At 39.2% G+C, this 21,445-nt stretch overlaps 1 protein-coding gene across 1 annotated transcript in view; it reads right to left on the minus strand.

The window, feature by feature from the left end:
- CD109 (CD109 molecule) overlaps positions 1 to 21,445 on the minus strand; it is a 63,461-nt gene that overhangs the window by 176 nt on the left and 41,840 nt on the right. Inside the window, exons 24-31 of the mRNA XM_009895767.1 lie at positions 20,764 to 20,992; positions 20,062 to 20,227; positions 18,763 to 18,953; positions 15,603 to 15,758; positions 15,452 to 15,517; positions 8,827 to 8,963; positions 3,443 to 3,599; positions 2,920 to 3,022 (exon numbers count right to left, since the gene is read on the minus strand). Coding sequence (XP_009894069.1) covers positions 2,920 to 3,022; positions 3,443 to 3,599; positions 8,827 to 8,963; positions 15,452 to 15,517; positions 15,603 to 15,758; positions 18,763 to 18,953; positions 20,062 to 20,227; positions 20,764 to 20,992 — 1,205 coding nt within the window. The remainder of the gene's footprint in view (positions 1 to 2,919; positions 3,023 to 3,442; positions 3,600 to 8,826; positions 8,964 to 15,451; positions 15,518 to 15,602; positions 15,759 to 18,762; positions 18,954 to 20,061; positions 20,228 to 20,763; positions 20,993 to 21,445) is intronic.

Below are 21,445 nucleotides of genomic sequence, written 5' to 3' on the forward strand. Positions count from 1 at the left end.
TCACCACAGAAAGGTCAGTTAACATTAGTTAATGAACTTCTGAGAACTGACCAACAAATTAGCTTCACAAAGAAAGCATTTTAAAAGGATGCACTAAACTCTGATGCACACCTTGTTGTACATTGTAAAATACTTCCCCAAGTGGATGTTTAAGCCTACGCATTAATCTTTGTTCTTCTCCCAAAACATCAAAACGTTCTAAATATATTCAGGCAAATGCTTGGTGAAAGGCACACTTTCATAGATGCAATCTCAACTGTTAGACCCAATCTGTTCACAAACCCGGATCAAACATTTTAAAAGGAATTCTGCCCCTACCTACACAGCAACTCCCATGACAAAGGAATTCAGATGCTCTACCTGGCAGGTTACTGGCTATGACACTTAAGAGCTAGGTCTGTCATGACTTTCTCTCTCACTATTATGTTTGGGAGCTTCAGCTTCCCAAATCTGGGACTGCCCACCTCACCCAGCTCCTGCTCCTGTATTTTGCTCCCCCATTCCTTGAAGCATTGCTACAGAGCCAAGCAGACTAGAAGCCTGAAAAATTGTACTCATTTCAAAAACATGAATGCATGATAGTTGCTCACAGAACAAGCTTTTGCGAAGTTTCATTCCCATAGTGGGTTTTTTGGTTTAAGGGTTTTCATTCCAACTAGGGACACTGCAATTTCTTTTTTTATTAATATTATTTTTAAACTGAGATGATACTCAGTTTCCTTTCAAGCCTCAAGATATTAAAAAAGTTAAAATAAAAGATGCAACTTTATGGGCCAAAATGCTTGCCCAACAGTGACACTCAATTAGCTCTGAACAAAGTCAGGTAAGAGAAGCAGAAGTCATTTTGACTGTGCAGAGTAGCTCTGTGTAGTAACCCTGGCAGATCTCCTCGCTGGCACTGCTGTATTGGCATCTAAGCCAGTTTGTATACCTATGCCAGTTGTAATATCTGCCACACAGAAATACCTTTTTTGATAAATGCCAGAGCATAAGAATTCCTTAGACATCTCCTAGCTCTGAGTATAACAGGAATCTGACTGTTTCTATCACATAAATTATATACCTGCAGTTTGGGTCACCAACTATGAGAGCGATAGTAACAGATTAAAATAAAAGCACATTCCCGTATTGGATAGGAAGGCGTTCTCATAGGAGAACTCAGAATCATGACATACGTATATATGGTGCCCTATAACGTGTCTATGCTGCATAGTAATAGGAATGGTCTCTTGTAAAACAATATTTGAAGCAATCTTTTTCTTAAAGTCAAAGCTGTCTATTGCAGCACTGATTATGTCATATAAGTTTTAGTCCTTAAGGATATTAATTCATATCTTTAAATTAATATTGATCTATTAATTGAGAATATATGGATACTAAATGTATTTAAATAGAATAAAAATATTTACATGTGCATTTATATGTGACTTTTTATACACATATTCATTAGCCTATCTAACAGCATTATTATAGAAGACTAGGTCCTGAGCTGTTCTCCTAGGAATTGAAGCATGTAGAAATTCATTTTCATGGAATCATAGAATAGTTTGGTTTGGAAGGGACCTTTAAAGGTCATCTAGTCCAACCCCCTGCAATGAGCAGGAACATCTTCAACTAGATCAGGTTGCTCAGAGCCCCGTCCAACCTGACCTTGAAAGTCTCCTGGGATGGGGCATCTACCACCTCTCTGGGAAACCTGTGCCAGTGTTTCACCACCCTCATTGTACAAAATTTCTTCCTGCTCTCTAGTCTAAATGTACCCTCTTTCAGTTTAAAACCATTACCCCTTGTCCTATCACAACAGGCCCCGCTAAAAAGTTTGTCCCCATCTTTCCTGTAGGCCCCCTTTAAGTACTGAAAGGTCGCAATAAGGTGTCCCCAGAGCCTTCTCTTCTCCAGGCTGAACAACCCCAACCCTCTCAGCCTGTCCTCACAGAAGAACAGATTCTAAGTGTCATGTGTTTGTCTCAAATAAAAACTGTTCTAATGTGTTAAGCCACTAGGCCTTAAAAGATGCTCTAGGTTAATGGACAGTGTAGTTACATCCACCATTTTCCTATTTTAGTTTAAAATTCTTGTGATTCAACAAGCATTTCAGCCTACATAGACTAAATGTGATCTTCATTTAGCTAAAGTAGTACACATCATGGCATATTTGGTTGTCTTTTATCTTGTGCTAAAACAAACCAACATGAAGAAAATTGCCTATACATTCTATGCCTTATCTCAAATCAAGCCCAAATCTTTAATAACATTTCATCTGGCTGGTGTAATGAAAAACTCTCTAAGATCTTCTTCAGCAGCTTATAATCATTCTTTGCTTTTCATTTTGCCCAAGAGCTTTGTACATTGCTGCCTTTGTCTAAAACACGCTCTACACAAAAAAAAAAAAACCCAACCCCAAAAAATCAAAAACCCAACCCCAAACCAACCCAAACTAAAAAACTTTGAAACTGTTTTTCCCGTGTGCATCTTTTTTACATAACTATAGAAATCAAAACACTGGCATTTTCTCCAGTGAAGGACTCTTAGTTTAAACAAGAAACAGATGAAAAAGCTACTTGAAAGATAATCATTAACTTGGTAAGTGAACCACAGTGAAGTTCCTGCTTCATTTTGGCAGTTTTGGGAACACATTGGGCCAGACTGAAACCAATTTATACCAGCTGACAATTAAGTTATGACAATTCACACCAGCTGAGAAACCAACCCATTAGGACAGTAAACATATATATGGGAAAACACTACTATTTGTTAGAAAATTTAGCATGCCAATGTCCAGAAAAGCTGCAGTTCAATCCAAAAAGTAAATTTCAGTTCAATGTGGCTTTTTCTTCAATAAAATTTATCTTATTTCCATGAAAAGAAACTTTTAAACTTTTGAATCACTAAGATCCATTTGGAATGACTGACACTTACTAGGTTCATAGTAATCCACTACAGTCACTGAAGCATCTTGGATATTTGACACTTTGAAGTCTCTCACAGCCGGAATATCCACACAAACCTGTGTTTCATTTAGCTAGAAAAACAGAAAAGAAACATCCTGAGAACCCTGGTGATGGCAATTTCATGGAAGAGGTAAGGACTTCTAGCTCAGCAGTAGTCCCCTTCATTTCTAAAAACTTGGAGTCAGGATGCATATAGAGATGCTTATCTCATTTGTAGTTGCTTTGGCCAAATTACAGACTTCTTGAAATGTCTGCCTTCTTATATATGATTTTTAAGAGGCCTAATCTAGAAACCTTTTACAAATACAACTGAATTGTACCTATCCAATCAGTCTCACTAAAAAACAGTGGTACTATTAATTCAATGTGAATAGCAGATGTTGATTTCCCCAAGGAGTACAATCATAATGTCTTTCCACATTTAAACCAAACAATGGCAGAGTCAAGATTAACATCACTACAAACACATTTCTTTGTTATTTTCAACTTACAGAGTCTAAGTATAGGTTGACTTTTCCATTGTCCTTTTCCATCTTCTTGACTGTGTTGTCTAAAGGAGTGAAATCTGGTGACACAGAGAAACCACTGAGTAAGCCAACCTCCATGAGGACCATACCGCTACTGGGAGCTGTGCCAGAACCCAAGTACCTTTTCAAAACACAGAGACAAATAAACTTTTAGTAGAAATACAGCAGTGCACTCTCCAAAGAAACTGTTTGATCATTAAATCCCAACTATGGAAGCAATAATACTTAAGAAAGAAATGGAACAAAATGCCACCAAGAAAATTTCTAACCATGAAGAGATAATAATTGATTTCTCTATTATTCTGCCGGATAATTTCAACCACAGAGGCAGAAGCGGGTTTAGCACTGAGAAAACTACAGTACATAAATCATATGAGAAACTACACTGACACCACTAGGAGCTTTCCGTTGGCATCCATAAGTGCAGGTTTACATCACAAATATGCAGGAAATATTGCAATTGAACCCATGTTTCAAAAGAAATAATTAAGAAACCGCTGTATGAATTGAACTGAAATATACATATTTCCTTTTATGGATACATTGTTTCCCTTTTATTCATTTTTGGAGGGTGAAATAAAAGCATATACCAAAAAAGTCTCCCAAACCTTTTCATGTTTCTTTCATAGAGACTGATGGTTCCATTAACAAAGTCATCATCAGACTACTTCTCAAAGTTCCACTTTTAAAATGTATAGCCATGTTATTCACCCAGTTTTGGAAAAAGAAGAAGTCCTTCTTTTTTCATAAATAATGCTTATTATTACATCTTCTTCCAATGTGAGAATCTGATGCTGGACTAAAAAGCTTTACTCTGTTGAGCAAGCCTTACTATGGTGCACAATAGAACTATTAAAATATATTTATGGTGTTCTGTGCTACAAGTGATACCCAAATGACCTGCAAAATATTGTATTGCTTTAACAATCTGGACGAGGGGATGAAGTGCATCCTCAGTAAGGTGGCAGATGACACCAAGTTGGGCAGAAGTGTTGATCTGCTTGAGGGTAGGAAGGGTCTACAGAGGGATCTGGACAGGCTGGATCGATGAACCAAGGGCAATGGTATGATGTTCAACAAAGAAAGTCACGTGCCGGGTCCTGCACTTGCGTTGCAACAACCCCATGCAGCGCTACAGGCTTGGGGAAGAGTGGCTGGAAAGCTGCCTGGCAGAAAAGGATCTAGGGGTGTTGGTCAACAGCTGGCTGAATATGAGCCAGCAGTGTGCCCAGGTGGCCAAGAAGGCCAACAGCATCCTGGCCTGTATCAGAAATAGTGTGGCAAGCGGGACTAGGGAAGTGATTGTACCTTTGTACTCGGCACTGGTGAGGCCGCACCTCAAGTACTGTGTTTACTTTTGGGCCCCTCAATACATGAGGGACATTGAGGTACTGGACCATGTTCAGAGAAGGGCAACAAAGCTGGTGAGGGGTCTTGAGCACAAGTCTTATAAGGAGTGGCTGAGGAAACAGGGATTGTTTAGTCTGAAGAAAGGGAAGCTGAGGGGAGACCTTATTGCTCCCTACAGCTACATGAAAGGAGGCTGTAGCAAGGTGGGGGGTTGATCCCTTCACCCAAATAACAGGCAATGGGACAAAAGGAAATGACCTCAAGTTACGCCAGGGTAGGTTTAAATTGGATATTAGGAAAAATTTCTTCACTGAAAGGGTTAGCAAACATTCGAACAGGCTGCCCAGGGAAGTGGTCGAGTTGCCATCCCTGGAGGTATTTAAAAGATGTGTAGATGTAGTGCTGAGGAACACGGTTTAGTGGTAACTTGGCAATGTTATGTTAACAGTTGCACTTGAAGATCTTAAAGGTCTCTTCCAACCAAGAAGATTATATGATTCAGAATAAAGCAGGTAGCAGAAGAGTTTTCCCCCCCTTTGCATGCAGGGTAAATGATTATCATTATACTAGAACAGAAGTGTCTCCAGTCCTCATTTTGAAGGCCTGACAGTAGTTGAAAGTAATTGAATAAAACTATTTCTTTGTAGAGCTGGATGGTTTAAAAAAAGGGAAGACTTGCTTTCAAAGCAATGCTGTTAAGCCTGGCAGTATGGCTGATTGAACACAGATATGACTTTGAAAGAAACACAGCACAACTGCTGACTTCAGTTGGCTCATGAGATTAGAAACAAATGAAACCATCTGTTGGATGATGCGCTGTGCCAAAGTAGCTGCTATTGAAAACAAATAACTGAATTGGAACTGGATGTAATTATTTCTGCATAATTACCAATAAGAGGGGAGTAAAATACCCAAGCTGTCTAGCCAGCCTGGGGCACTACCAAAATACCAATGGGTAACCAAACCAGCTTGGTATTGTCAAAAGTCAAATAAGGTACATCCCTAGAAGTTAGGAGGAGCTGGCTCTCTTTACAAACAAGAGAGACAACCTTGGGGGTGGCTCCTGGTATCGTCACTTCAACTCCATGGTCTCTTAGAAAAGAAAAAAAAAAATCGCCATGCAAGAAGAACAACCAGAAAGAGAACGAAAGTAGACTTGAAACTTGTACCAGAAGAGAACTGAGAATGCTTTGAGTTGAATATAAAATTTCAGCTCTTCAGTAATATATCTGTGTCAGACCCTCTAATAGATGATGCAAAGAGGAAAAAACAACATCAAGCTAGTGTAGGCAGAAAGCATAAACAAGAGTGGGTATAACCATCAGCAATCAGTTTCCCATGCCTGGAAATGGTACACAGGCAACAAGACTGACCAGAAAGGAAAGTGGCAGCCGTGAGTGTTTGCCTCCCGTACATTGAGTTAGATCCTCTAACCAAGAATCAGTTCAATTTGAATGAGACATCATCGCTCCAATGTCATAAATGATATCCAGTTGAGAAGACCATGGCCAATCACTATCAAGCTGGTTGAAAGAAGGTGGAACATTCTGCAGATGAAAGAAAAGAATTGCAAAGCTGCAGCCTCCGTTACCTGACCATGCATACCCAGAGCTAGCTAAACTGGCTGAGATTTCAGCAGTCTTTCTGTATTTGCCTACTTTGGCTTCCCTACCAGAAAGCCACATCATGTTGTAAAGATTATAAGTAGGCCAACCTTAAACTAATTCCGGAATTTAATATAGACAACATATATATTATACACCATATATAGGGAAAAAAAGAAGAGGATGACTAGCCTATCAAGCCAAGTAACCGGAGATGAAGTTTCAGCCTAAAGAACAGAAACACAGACTTACTAGAACTTTTACCAGCTCACTTTCTGTGATAAGAGTTCATGGATCTTAATGTTCCAAATATTCTCCTGGGGCAGTTTTATAATGTCACTAGTTTTTCCCTCATCCTTTGAACACTTTGCAATTAAAACATCATCAATCTAGAGCCTTCCCAGAGAGACGGAGCCCTTCCTGTCTGTATTCCTGAGCCAAAGGTCTTAGCTAGAAAATCAAAATGATCAGCCAAGACTTATCCCAGACCCATCATGTAAACCCTTTACATATCAGCAGTTTGTGCTAGACTGTAGAAAGCTGTTGACACTTCATAGAAAACTTTAAAAGAAAACAAGCCCATTCTATTTCAAGAGCTCTCATGTATTCTAGTGTCCCTGCCCACCATCTGTATCACTGAATTAGTTACCAGAAACATAAAAACGGGGCTCTGGCTTTGTGCCTGCTTGCTGTTTCCCAAATTAAATCAATCCTCCCTGTACTGAAATCATATTCACTATAGCTGATTATTTATATGATGGTGTCACCTAGAGGCTCCATCGCCAGTCACAGCTCCCTTGTGGTAGGCAGAGCATAAAAATAGTTCTAGACATACGGTGTTTAAAGTTTAAATAAATAACAAAAAGGGGATGTGGAGGAAAGGAATGCAAGAGGAATCAAGGTGGATCAGGTGGTCCTTTGCAAATCTTGCATTTACATGGAACCCGTTATAATGTCACAAGAAGAAAACTGTTTCTAGAGGAAGTATTCACAAACAGATGAATTCCTAAAATACAAAGAACGCAGTCATCTCAACATCCTTGTAGATAATAGAAGATAAGAAGATTAAAAACATAAGTATATATAGTTAGATGCAATGTCCTATAGGGTTTTCTATGAAATATGCAGTGCTCTTTAACTACAGCAAGTGCATACTGAAGAAACTGCTAGAGAACAAGCATCTTCACATATTTCTTTTAAACACATGTATAAACACTTTCACAGCCTGTAAAAATGAGGCAGCAAAGTAGTCAAAGAAAAAACTTGGTTTAATGACTGGCTGATGCAGGAATATGCAATATGACTGTTCAATGTCACCTGTCCTCATGTGATGCAAATTCTATCCAGGTAACATCTGGTGGCTGTTCTGTGGTCTCTGAGACAATACTTCAGTAGCCTCAGCTCAGTTCTCAGTAGGAGTTTACGGAACAAGAAACATCATCCCAAATGTACCGCCCCCCCTCCCTTAATCAGCAAACAGAACAGAATTAGCCTGGCCAGAAAACTCATCACCTCTTTCACCTCTAGAATGATGCTTCCATTATATTATACTACCAAATTCATAACTATAAGAGATATTGGTAAATGAAAGACCACAAAGATACTTGCACAACAAGACAAAACCCCAGTCGAATTTATCATAGAATCATAGAATGGTTTAGGTTGGAAGGGACCTTAAAGACCCTAGACGGGGACATAGACAGGGACACCTCCCACAAGACCAGGTTGCCCAAGGCCACGTCCAGCCTGGCCTTGAACACCTCCAGGGATGGGGCCTCAACATGGATTTTGACTCCTGCCAAAATTATTCTGAGCAAAGTTTATTAATAGAGATGAACAAAGGATGATTACTTCTATTTCATGGTGTTTCCAGCACTTCAGAACTTCCTTCTTTTTTTACAAAAAAAAAGAGTATCTCCTTCTAGATCAGAAGCAAAGCATTCTGTTCATGAAAGGTAAGAGTAATGGGCAGTTGTCAGAGTCTGCTATGAGAAGTAAGAATGTGGAAGACATTGGTTCAATTTTCAAGTCTGCTCACAGTTCTCCATATAGCTAAGAAGCACCTGCACCAAAGAAGCCTTAGAGATTTTTCTTGTATTTCACACAAACTCTTCCATGTACCTCTAACATTTAGGGTACCACCCTCTTTATGCATACCAGTAAAAAAAAAAAAAAAACCTGGCCAGCAACAATTTTACACAAAAGATCTATCACTATTTATTGACTTATAAATTACTTCTCAGTTAAACTACTGTCATTTTTACTTCAGTTATACATTTATATCCCATACATTAGTAAATCCATACAAACAAATGGATAATTTAGCTTATATTTAATAATTGAAAAGCTGTACAGACAAAGAGGTATATGAGATGCTCCAATTGAATTACCTACCTTGTGCACACATTCAAGGTCAAATGGTTTTTATCGTCTTTGTCATCCTTCACATCAACATTCAAGTCAAAAGCTTCTTGTTTTTGGAAAGATCTGAGCCTCTGATCAGTGTGTTTTGTGTTGTAAATAACATTGAGCTGTGGATTACAAGTAGAGACATCAGATGACATACGTAAAGCAAGACTGTGTGGTTAAAACACTAAATTCCTAACAGTATAATGCCAGAGGAGTGCTCACATGAGACAGGATACATGGCCTTGTATCAGACAGTTGCACACACGAGATTCATAGGAATATCCTTTCTGAACACTCTGTAATGCAGCAGAACCAATGCAATTAGCAGGACACAATTGAGGCAAACACAAGGGAGCTCTAGGACAACCAGCAATTTTCACCCTAGTTGTTGTCTGCTGGTTTGTAATGTGCACAGTTACTTCCTGACAGCGTGAAATGGGATGAATAAAGGCAAACTTCAGAGACCGACACCCACTGGGTTAAGAGACAGGCTGCGTATGAAAGCAGAGCACAAGCAAACACATAACATATGTACAGAATTTGTCTTCAGTCTTCATGTCACAGCATTCATACACTCAAAACAGATGCATGTTACTCCAAGCTCAGAACAAGACAGTTTTCTTGCAGTTAAGTAAGTAGTTTCATCATCTGATTCATCTGTGCAAAGACAAAGTTACGGTCTTCAGCCTGCCTCAAGGACAGAGCTCTTGCCCTTTCTGCTCAACAACGGCCAAGTTCTGCTTAGTGAGCCACGTAAGGAAGTATGACAGGATGTCCACTGCAGGCCAGTAATAATATAAAATAAGCTTATCTGTTAAGCAGAGTTTGAAGAGTTTCCAATTCTTCTAGTGTAGACATGTATAAGATGCTTGAAACAGTCATGGAAGAGTGGTAAAACCAGAAGCCTTTGAAAGGGGTCTGAATAATTAGGAGATGGACTGATAGATTATCTCAATATCCTATAAAATTACTAATTCCAACAGCCAAAGCAGAAATGCTGGAGCTGGAATTAAGCAACCAGTGAGTACTCTCACGTTATCATCCATGACAGAAAATTAAGCAGTGAAAAAACAGGTTGTACTGCTTACAGAATTGAACTTGATGAGGTAAAGAAACAGCTGAATCATTACCTGCAGTGTTTCTTTAAAACTGCTTTAGTACCAGACTGGAGAATGACAAATGTGACAGCAATTTTTAGAAGAGTACCAGGGGTCCAGAAAACCGGATATCAAGTAAACTCAGTATCTGTGCCAGAAAACACAGTTGAAACTATAGTAAAGAGTCAAATTAGTGGACAAATGACTAATTATGACATGCTGGACAACAGGCTGTTGCTATAAACCCAGCAGCCACCTGAACCAAATGAAAAAACGTTGACAGCGGAGCTCTGTCTGGTATAAGCTACCTAGATGTTACATTGGCATGTAGCTAGTTAGGAAGATTACCAGCCAAAGGTACTGGAACAAAGAAACTGCCAAGGGACAAAGGGCTGTTAAAAGCCAGGAATAGAGGCGGGAATGAACATTCACACATGAAAGGAGTGGAGTCCTAAAGGAATCTGTGTTGGGTGACCACCATTAAACATATCCATATATCATGTCGAAAAAGAGAGTGAATCCTGATGTGATAAAGTTTGCTGATTATATTAATTTATTTGAGGTAGTGAAGACTAGAATTACTGCAAAGAGTTGCAGAATGAAAGAATTTTTATGTACATAATAATGGGGTTTGAGTCAATTACTACCAGATCTGTTTACAATTTATGAAATGGTAAAATAGATGAAAATTCAGCCATAAACAGGTAGGTTGAAAGAATGACAGAGTGAAGGTCTACAGAATAATGACTTGCATGGGAAAGACGAATAGAAAACAGTTCTTCGTGCAATGCAAGATTAAATTGTGGAATACCTTCCCACAAGATGCCGCAGATACTAAATTGCACAAGAGTTCAAGGGCAAAATAGACAACTTCATGGAACCAAAATTTTGTAAGCCCGCAGAAACTATCTCCAACTGAAGGTCTCAAATAATACATGGTAAGAGGTGGAAGACAGTCTGGTAACATATTACACGTATTTATCTTCTTATACTCTCTCCTGAGCATCTACCTCTGGCTGTTGTGGAAAACAACACTGGGCTAGACTGAGCTTTGCTCTGACCTAACACAGTCCCTCTTATGCTTTCTCTCCAAGTACAAGAACTAAGGGAGCAGATTCAAGAGCAGAAAGAGGCAGTCTTCATGCGATACACCATCAGCTGCAGAACTACTGGCTGCAAGAAGCTGTGGTTGTTAAAAGTTTAGAAATATTTAAGAATTTAGAAATATTTAAGGATAAGGAAAAAAATGTATCAAGAAAATAATTCCCAAGCCAGAGAGAGTGCACAGAGATGACCTGTGGATTGGGAAGGCCGTCTGTTGCAAATTGGTGAAGGGCAAGGGGGTATACCAGTAAGATATCACTTCACGCTTGCTACTTTTAGTAGCCTTCATTGGTCATCCTCTCTCCACTGGCCACTACAGGATATAGGATAATGAACACCATCAGTTGTCCCAGCACATCTGCTCTAGCATACTTGTGTATTTATACCAAATAAAAGACACCAAAACCGAAATTTAACTTTGAGAAAACATTCTGAGGTGCTTCAGTCTGATTAACACCCAATGAGATGCTGATGGTAATTGCAGCATCCCTTTGCTGTGGCACAAACAGGACACCACCTCTGACAGAGGAGAATGGGTTGCTGAGTTAGCACTTCAGTGTAATGAATCAGAAAGCTCAACTTTCAAAACCCCAGGATGACAAAATCAAATACAAGAAACTAAGAAAATATTTACTATCAATGAATAGTTGACATTATTTGGCAAAACAGTGATTTTTACCAACAACGGAACAGTAAGTTTGCACACAGTTTTTATATAAAAATTAATAATGATTATCTGTTCTCTTAGTCATCAAGATAAAACACATGGCAGGGCAGGGCAATCTTCTTTGATTTTGGTAGAAAAATAATCAGAAAGTGGCTCAAATAACCCCTTGCAAGACCCCAACATGCACTTTACTTGGTTAAGGAAAAGGGAATGAAGAGCATTTCTGGAAAATCATAGTCCTTTTACAAGAGTTTCTGGCAGCAAATGGAAAAATCTCAGTCCAAATTTAAAGGTATGAGAGGGAGTTGTCCAAGTTATAGGTTAGCAAGTCAGTTATAGGCTAGCAAGTCTGTGCAAACAGGGTCTTTAATTTCTGATTTTTGCTTTTGCTGCTACATCTCTCGCTCCTTGATAGGAAAGTTATGCTCTTTCTTTCAATCTACACACACGATTCCCGTCACCCTGCCCTGCATGGCTGGATTTAGCATGCTGTATGAGTACTGAGCCAATTCTGTACAGGCGCTGAGGACAACCATGGTGCAGCAGGGAAGATTTATTCTGTACAACTGCTCCGCAGGAGAAGGCAGTACCAAGGATGAAGCCAATCTAGAAAGCCTGCCAGTTAAAGGCATGCAGAAAGTTTGGTGAAGACAAGCTGGAGGTGCCTCAACGGTCTGTCATCACAGAAACAAAGCTGTTTAAACTTTTGCCAGAAAATGCTAATGAATGGGAATTTACTGCCAACGTAGGATGTCTGAAACCACATACTGAACAGGTCAATCAGCTAGTATTTTCATGGAATAAGTTATCGCTGTTACGGTCTGATTTTCCTTTCCCGATTTCTCATGACAATGAAGGAAAAATCTTTTTCACAACACAGAGTTTAATTAAAGCCTCCTTCTTTATACACTCTTACTTTGGGGACAGAACGCTGTTATACAGAAACTAGCATTAAATTAAAAAAACAAGCATTTCTTCTTAACCCTTTAAAGAAGCAGCTGACAAAGCTAAAGGCAGAACTGGTCCAGTCTTTTCATACTACAGCCAGTCCTGGTGAGAGGCCCAAGAAGAGAAAACTAAAAGCTAATCTTCTGCTTGACAGAGATCCTTGTAAGAGTATCTGACCCAATCAACTGCACTATGTTTCAAAAAATATTACTTATTTATAATGCCCTAAAAAACAAAAATGCTTGATCGAGGGCATGAATTCAATGAAATCATCTCCAATATTTTTCCATCCCTTTTTGACTACTTAGTGTTGACTCAAACTGTAACAGAGAAATATGTGTGCACTTCACAAGTGTACCTTTTGCAGTATCATCACACTGGGTAACATTCAGTCCCTTGCCTAAGTCTAGTAAGAACAAGCTGAGTGGAAAAAAAGGTCAGTGTTTTTCAGCAAAAAGTAACAGGTGATTCTCATTTTTTTCCTCACTCACTTTCTATACACGACCAAGGACACCTTGTTCATCTATCCACTTTGCCCACACCCATCCTCCTTGAGCCTGCCCACCCTCCCCTCATTGCTAGTCCTGGATTTCAGTGGCATTCTCCTTCCTTCCAGAAGGGATAGGCCAATGCCAAATTTCAGAGGCATTGGCCAAGCCCAGTTCACGGAGGTTCCAGACAGCACAGAGGTGTTTCTTCTAAGACTTTCAGCAAACCATCTAGGGAAGATCGCCTCTTCAACTCCTTTCTCTAGAGAGTGCCTTTCATATAACCCTACAATCATTCTCTCTTTGCTCTTGCAGAGTCAGTGTCTTAGGTCATCCATAATATGTGCCCACATAATGAAGGGATGAGCTAGGAGACACTGTTGACAGCAGGACCACAAAGCTACAAGTAAATGTCTGCTTTTGCAATTAGACTATCCAAAATAAATACATTTTATGAGATCCTGCAGGGTCAAGAGTGCATGCACTGCCAACTCGCACACACAGACAGTGAGATTTCACAAAAAAAATAAGGGGTTTTATTCTAAGAATCCATTCTGTTGGGAAAGCAGCCTTTTCCATTAATGGACCGAATCTTGTGTTTTGTGATATTTAAATGAATTACTGTTTTGACATGCTACATTTGGCCAAAAAGTCAAATCCCAGAACAGTGAATCTCACCACTGTACTTTGGCGGGCCTAAGACAATGAAACCCAGCTGAAGAAATGTGATCAAAATGTCATATGCTATCTGATTTATTAAATGCGACCCAGATCTAGCTTGTGTTTGGGAAAAAGAGAAATCTCATTCAAATGGCATCAGTGCTCTTTCTCTTAGAATACCAGACCTGCCAAAGGAAGCAGAAGGAAAGAATTGATCGCAGCAAAGAAAAGGTTTTGGAGAAGCTACTCCAGTGTGTTAAGTACAGTATTTTGAATCAAGTCACAGCGTTTCTGACTCAAAGCTGCAGGGAAAAAGGCAGCAGGAGAGTGACCTAAAGGAAGAAGATAATCTGGCATTGGTTCCTGAACACCAGTTACTTGGGAGCACATTTGCATGTTCATACAACAATCCAGGAACTTAAACCATGATGCTATATACCCTTAAGGAGCCCTCTAACCACGGAGTCAACTACTGGCTATTCTGGGTGGAAGACTTCTGCTCAGTCTTCACCAGACATGCTCGTCTGGATATGAAATTTTCCTGCTGGCAAAAACATAATTGGAACCAATGTGTTTCCACAAAAGGCATTCATTTCAACAAATCGGCATCTTCCAGCAAGAAACAATTTGCTGAAAAGTTTTTGATCAGCTCGCCTGACAAATTAGTTGACTTAGTAACAGGGAGTATTTCTCGAAAATGATTAAGGTTAAGTAGTCTTAACCGTTCTGGAGCCCCACTTTGTTACATTCCACACACACACACACAGACTGGAACCACAGACGTGTGAATGCAGTCCTGCTGAGAAATTCATTCCTATCTTGGCCTGCAGGTCTGAATCTAAATTATCCTCCAAAACTTTTGAACTTTGCTGTAATCATCATTTGCACTTCTGGGAATTAATAAACACAGGTCATTTATGGCACTGATTTATGGCACCGTGGGTTTTGCAGACTGGTGCTGAATGAACAAGGTGAATCTCCAGCTGTTCTTCACCACTGATAGGCAGCTATGAAGAATTCTTTGTAAAGGTCTTTCATCCAAAAGCATATTTACCAACCACAACCATGTTTTTTTCTTTCCCAGATGCATAAGAACACTGAAGTGAAGGTCAGGTTGGAAGGAACTTGAGATGGAGTCTGACCTGGCATAAAACTTTGAGATGATTAAAGGCAGCCCAAGTTCAGTTTTCCCAAGTACAACTAGAAGGAGTCTAATAGGAACTCTGTCTGGTCTTTAATGCACTCAGCAATTATGAGTTGGTAAGGCATGGTAAGGCACATGGTAAGTATGTGCCTTACCATGGTTTACCACAGGTTCCCAATGAGGCATTTCTGCCTGGTCCACATGCCTTTTTCACGCTGCAGGAGGACAGGGGTGCTTTAATATGGCTCTGGCCCATGAAGTACCACAAAACTGTGGATCATCCAGCAGTACTTAAAAGGCGAGGCCATCGGACATAAATCCACACATGAATATGTCCATTCACACAGTATTTGGTTCACAGCATTCTTCAGTTAGTAAACTGCTTTGGTACCGATTCAAGACCTTTCAGAAGATTGTTCATATTAACTTGTTTTATAAAGCTTCCAAAATATACCTTCCTTATAGAGAGCATATCTTTAGCAAGAATAACTGCATCGCGTACCTGAAAGACAGCAAATCCTGTTCCCTCTGCTGCCACTGTAACTGTCATTGGTTGTACTGGGGCAATCTGAAAGAAAGATAAGTAAAACAGTATTTTCAAAGTACTTTCAGTCAGCTGACTTTACGGAAGTATTCCTCGTTTTCTACAGTACCTCCTTGGTCTGAAGCAGGAAACGGTTTCGAGTGTCAATTGAAAATATTTCTGGCATTTTCCAAGAAGGTGCTGTCACTGTTATGTCCATTTCTGTTTTGCTTGCACTAGTGAGAGCCGCAAATAGACTCAAGGCTTGCAGAGCCACCACCGTGTCCTGTTGAGAGAAACAAATCCTTCTGTATTAAAAAGAAGATGACTGCACAGCGAACTGCCTGTGTATAGGCCGTGCCTCTGGGAGCTCACAGGCCCTGCATTGTCCCATTTGTTGATTATATTGGATTCTCCATGCAGCAACCTCCACACCTCTGTTGAGATTCCACTGGCATGAAGGATCCCAGTAGAGAAGAGGGATGGCAACACAGGACAACAAGTTAGCTACTGTGACATGCAATGGAGAATGAGGTGGGAGCCAGCTAAGGAAGTTTTCCTCTTGTGCAAAGTACGTGGAAGACCTGACACGCCGGTAGACACAACAGTCAGAATCACACACCACACTGACAGTGATGGGAAAGCCAATGAGGAAAGTAATGATCCTGCTACTTTCTACATTTGTTTAGTGACTATGCATTAAATATCCAGTACTGCACAGGAGTTATTCAGGGTACCTCGATCGCTGAAGCAAAAGCTATAGGTCTGAAAAATTATTAACATTTATTTTAAAAAAGCTTGAAATGAGTTTTTATTGGACCCCTGGCAACAATTTCAAAGCAGTTCAGCCCAGTTTTTATACCCTATATTTGATCAAAAGGTTTTGTGCAATTAACCACTGCAGAATATTTTTATAAACACGTTATCATCTCTCTCTCTCTCTCTCTCTCTCTCTCTAAAATTCTCTTTTGTTTGTGTTTGATTGCAGACAAGTGCCAAAGTTGCTGGTACGCTGAACCACTACAGCTGGGATCCCAACTCCAGGGCTTAATGTGGTATGAAAGAATAGATGCAACTAATGGGCATCCAGGGAGATTTAATAGTCTGGAGTAAGTGGCAGGCTTTTTCAGTAGGAGGCCAATATTTATCCTGAAAGAATGTCTTCGATTACATCTTTGCAGAAGACAGCAACAAGGCATCTGAATGACTCTGCCCTTACTCAGACTACTCGTATCAGTTTCTGATGAAGAACTATGGCGTGGAAGCCCAAACTTACAAAACTTCTTTCACACTGAAGTGAATGAAACTACAGTAACTTATAACATCTGTATATGTGATCTATCTTATAGACCTAAGGAGCTATATGATCTTGTTGGAGAACCCAGTTTTAATAATCTGAAAGCAGAAATATGCCTGCCCTTCTGTCAGTTGTGGAAACCAAGGAATACCTCAAAGCGCCTTTTCCAAGTCCTTACAATTACATTTCTCACATTTACATTTCTCACCCTAAATTCGGAGAAAGTTCAAGATGTCTAGAAATGCTATCTGCCATTGCTGAAGGTGACTTCAGAGCTCTTCCACGTTCTGGGCTCAAATGACTCTCAGAAACACAGGTGAAAAACAAAAGGGCAAAGAACCACCGACAGAGAAGACGAACATTCCCTTTGGCATGCTCTAAAGCAGAAGGCATACCCAAGGCTTTTCACCAGGCAACATTCGCAGCTGAAGCACGAGGTGCACAGCTCAGTATGACAATGCTGCGTCCAATATACAACCTGAAAAGTTAGGGAATATGGTCTCAAACCAGACCCATAGGCCCTTTTTGCCCAACAACACAGGCTTTGTAGAACTTGCTACTCTTCCTTAACTGTTTAAACTTACATTCATACCTATGCTATTTTTTGTACAAATTGTATTCCTGTATATATGAAATATGTCATTTTATGCCCAAATGTTACAAGCATTATAAAGCAAAATATACTGATTGCAAATTCATAGTAAGCTATACCAGATATACAAATCGCAGCAGGTTATACCCTAACTTACAAAACATCACATATGCAACTGATTACTTTCCTCCTTATTGTTTAACAATACATTAAGTTTCTAAAGTAATAAGCTCATGGAGGAAAACACTCCAAACGTGGGGTTTTTTATAAACAATCTTAGATGTTAACAAAAAGTCTGGGGTCATTTCCACAAATTAAAAAAGGCATCTAGAGAGACATTGGAGTGATTCTGAAAACAAAATAGTTTAGACTATGGAAGAACAAAAGGATTAAATTCATTTCTTCACCCTCAGGGGTAAATTGTACACTGCTGGATTTTCAAACTTTCAAGTAAAAATGGTTTCTGGAGAATAGAGAAAAGCTTTTTCAACTCATCTAGTGCTTCAATCAGCCTCTTCAAATAATAAGCAAGCATTAACACATTAGGAAAATACTAGAACCTCAGGGGAACCAGGCTGGTTCTTAAATTGCATTTTATTTAGTAGAACTAATTTCTTTCAGATTAATACTAACAAACATTTGTAAATAATGAAGGATAGCCTGTACAGCCTGGTACCAAGCAATATGATGAAATGTGACATTTTACTGTGACCAGCATTTGTAGTTAATTTAAAAGCTAGTTTAAACTAATGCAATCCAAAGTACTATATAAATTTTCTGGATGCCAGCACAGCTTACAAGATGTGGTTTCAATAACATGGAAACCTCCTGGAGATAATGAAGATCTTCCAAATTTCATGGCCCATCAAAAAGCTATGCAATAATGAGGACAAAGTACATTATTAAGGCCAACTGCCAACAGAGGCACTAGGTTAGGCTGTTTCTCTAAAACCTACTCCCCTTTCTTATCTTGGTTAATAGCCTTTCAGGGGTTTGAGGACCCACATATGGAAAGAATAGAAAGAGGTTTCTCTCCTTGGAAAGAAAGTAAGCACAGATATTTATCATACTTGCTTGGAAAATCTGATTAATTATTTTTCCATGGGCATCACTTCTTCTTCATTTAAGATCTTTTGTTATTAATATTTTATATAATCAAGGTGACCCTCTAATGCTGTTTTTTATTAATACTTGCCAAAATACTAAAACTGGTAGTCCAGGTTTAAGATGCCAATATTGCAAAGAATGCAAGCTTGCATATAACCAATGCTGTTACAGCAAAATAAAATTTACTAATTATTATGTAAAAAAAACAAATGGTCCCTTTTTTCTTTTTCTTTTTTTTAAATATACAGTGCTTATTTAGAAAACACAACCAAGACCCTTGAGACAAGATATTACCTGAGTAGATGAAAATCCCCCAAGGTGATTTCTTTGGTGACTTAACCATTTCATGATAGGGATCCCCTCTGCTAATCTATCTTGATGAAAGTGCGAGAGCAGAGCATATGCTGCAAGTTCAATATCGATGGACCGTGGCTGCCATGAATCAGAAATTTCAGAAGCAGGGGTTATCCAGAAACGAAATTCTCCTGCAAATGGAATCAATAATAACCTCAGATCCACAGACTTTGGACTTCTGGGAAAGACTTAAGGGAAACCTTTTAACTAATGTTTACATATGGGATCTAGCAAGGTTCTTTAAAATTGTGTTAATATTTAGGTGCGTGTCCCATAAAGGACATTAAGCACTTCCTCAGCAGTGACTGAATCTAGATACAAAAAAAGCTGGAGTGCAAATAGTCACTTCCATTGACTTCCGTGAACTTCACATTCCTTTTGCTGTCAGCCCGAAGGGCTCACATAAAGGAGCCCTTGTGAAAAGGCCACCTCATTGCTGGGGTGCTCCTTTCTCTTCAGGACTAGAGAAGGCACCGTAGGCTGCCCACTAGGCTTATTCTTGAGGGAAGCCTTCTAAAAAAGTGACTTCCTCCCTTCCCAAAAGTGACCATAAACACAGAGGGACACCCAAGAGGCTCCGTTTCTAGGCTACAGCATGAATTCCTTCAGATTTTTCAAGAGGACAGTTACTATTTAGAGCCAAAATTTTCCATATATTATACTCCACCATATGGTCTGTTCTTCCCCCAAAACAGGGAACAAAATTCAGTCACGCTGAACTCGGAAGAGGTCAAACATAATGAGATGATGGGACCCTACAGAAAATGCAACAGACCTCTGTATTGTCTTACAGAAAGTCCAACCCTTCAACTCTTCATTCTGATACTGATTTTAACTAATTGCCCCCAAACACCCTCCTGATCTAGTCAAACCCCTTTGGAATAGCTAACCTCATCCATCTCTCTTTAACCAGGCTGACCTTACAAATGCACACAATAACACACAAAAACTGACAGTTAATATCCTTCAACAGTGCTATGGTACTCCTTTCAGGAACACAGTAATTTAGACCGAAAGGCCTAGCTTTGTTGTGAATTGTCATTCACTTATGGAGACTTTTCATTAAGGTTTTCTTGGAAGTTCTTAACTTGTTCTCTATATGATACTCAAAACAGATTTGGATTCAGAAGAAGAATTCTCTTCATCTCTAATTCTTTATGCATCTGTAGATATATGATAGGTATTTTTCAATCTGACAAAAATCCATCGATACAACCGTGTAAGATAGTTGTGCAATACCTTGGTGTTCTGCTCTCTGGTTCAATATATTCAGAGCTTCCTTTGCTTTTGTACTTTTTGCCCAGGACAACGCATACGTCACAAGTGCCAAAGTGTAATTATCCGGAATGCCTTCTTCTAATTTATCTTCTAGAAAGTTTGTAGCACTCTTGATGACATAAGCATGCTAGAAATGAAGATCATATTGAAGAATGTACAGTGAATAAAATATATATTGAAATATTACAATTTAGAAGAAAAATTTGCACAAAAACAGAAACATTACTATCACCAAACAACAACCAAGAAATACAGAAAATCTCTTTCAGAGTCACAGGCACGAATCTCAAAGGCAAGCCTTTTGATCTGGCACTGTCTTTTATGAACTTGAGTAATCTCAATGAAATCAATTGGAATGATTTAACATCTCTAAGGATAGATCCCCCCATAAATTTCTTTGTAAGTTCTTGGACTAAAGCCGTGATGATATTCTTGCTAAAAGCAACTGTGTTTAGCTTTTGCGAAGGCATGTAAAATTGAAGGGCCTAACAGCACAACTTTGTATTCTCTTGGGTAGATAAGGGAAGTTTAACAAAATCAGGTTAAATTTTGTCTCTGTTCAGATGTCCCTCTATTTCCTTAAACTACCAAATGTTTGCCAGGTACTATGACAATTTATGAAGTGTTCCAGTGACTATGAATTCTGTTTATTAATTCCAATACCTGTTTATCTGGGAAGCCTAGGAGGGATGACATGATGTAAGCTGTGAGAGTGACTGGATTATTGGTGCCTCCTTGAAGATCACTGTGTAACACTTTCCCAGGCTCATGAAATTCTCCATTTAATTTCTGATGCCGAACAATCCATTTAGCTGTATCCCTGAGTACATCTTGGTCAATATCTATGAACGGACGAGCTTGAAGGAAACATCTTAATACAAAAGCTGATAACCTTGGGGAAAAGGTTAATCAAATATGACAAAATTAGCAACATATTACAGCTTCTTCTGTTTAGGATGATGTAAGAATACTGTGATGCATAAGTTGTTCTACACACCTCCCTAGCACAGAGGAAAATACATACCTCACCCAGACAAGCAAATAGACTAAGCTTAATCCACCAAAACATGAAGCTATGTCCTTGTTCCTAAAGATCACCACTTTTGCAGCTGTTACGTTTCAAAAATAAATACAGAGTATAGACTCCAAGTCTGCCAGCACGTGTATATCCTTATTCAAATGTAGTTCTCCTGCCTTCTACTGCTATCCTGAAGTGGCAAAAATCAGTTTACAAAGTTATGCAGTTACGAATATGATGTTAATTATCATGATTATCCCTGTAATGATATCATTGAAACAAATTTTGTTATTTTATTATTAATAATCCCAAGTTCTGCTTCGACTC

The sequence above is a fragment of the Charadrius vociferus genome, unplaced genomic scaffold (genome assembly GCF_000708025.1).
Source record: "Charadrius vociferus isolate BGI_N301 unplaced genomic scaffold, ASM70802v2 scaffold362, whole genome shotgun sequence".
In the NCBI taxonomy this organism is placed as follows: Eukaryota; Metazoa; Chordata; class Aves; order Charadriiformes; family Charadriidae; genus Charadrius; species Charadrius vociferus.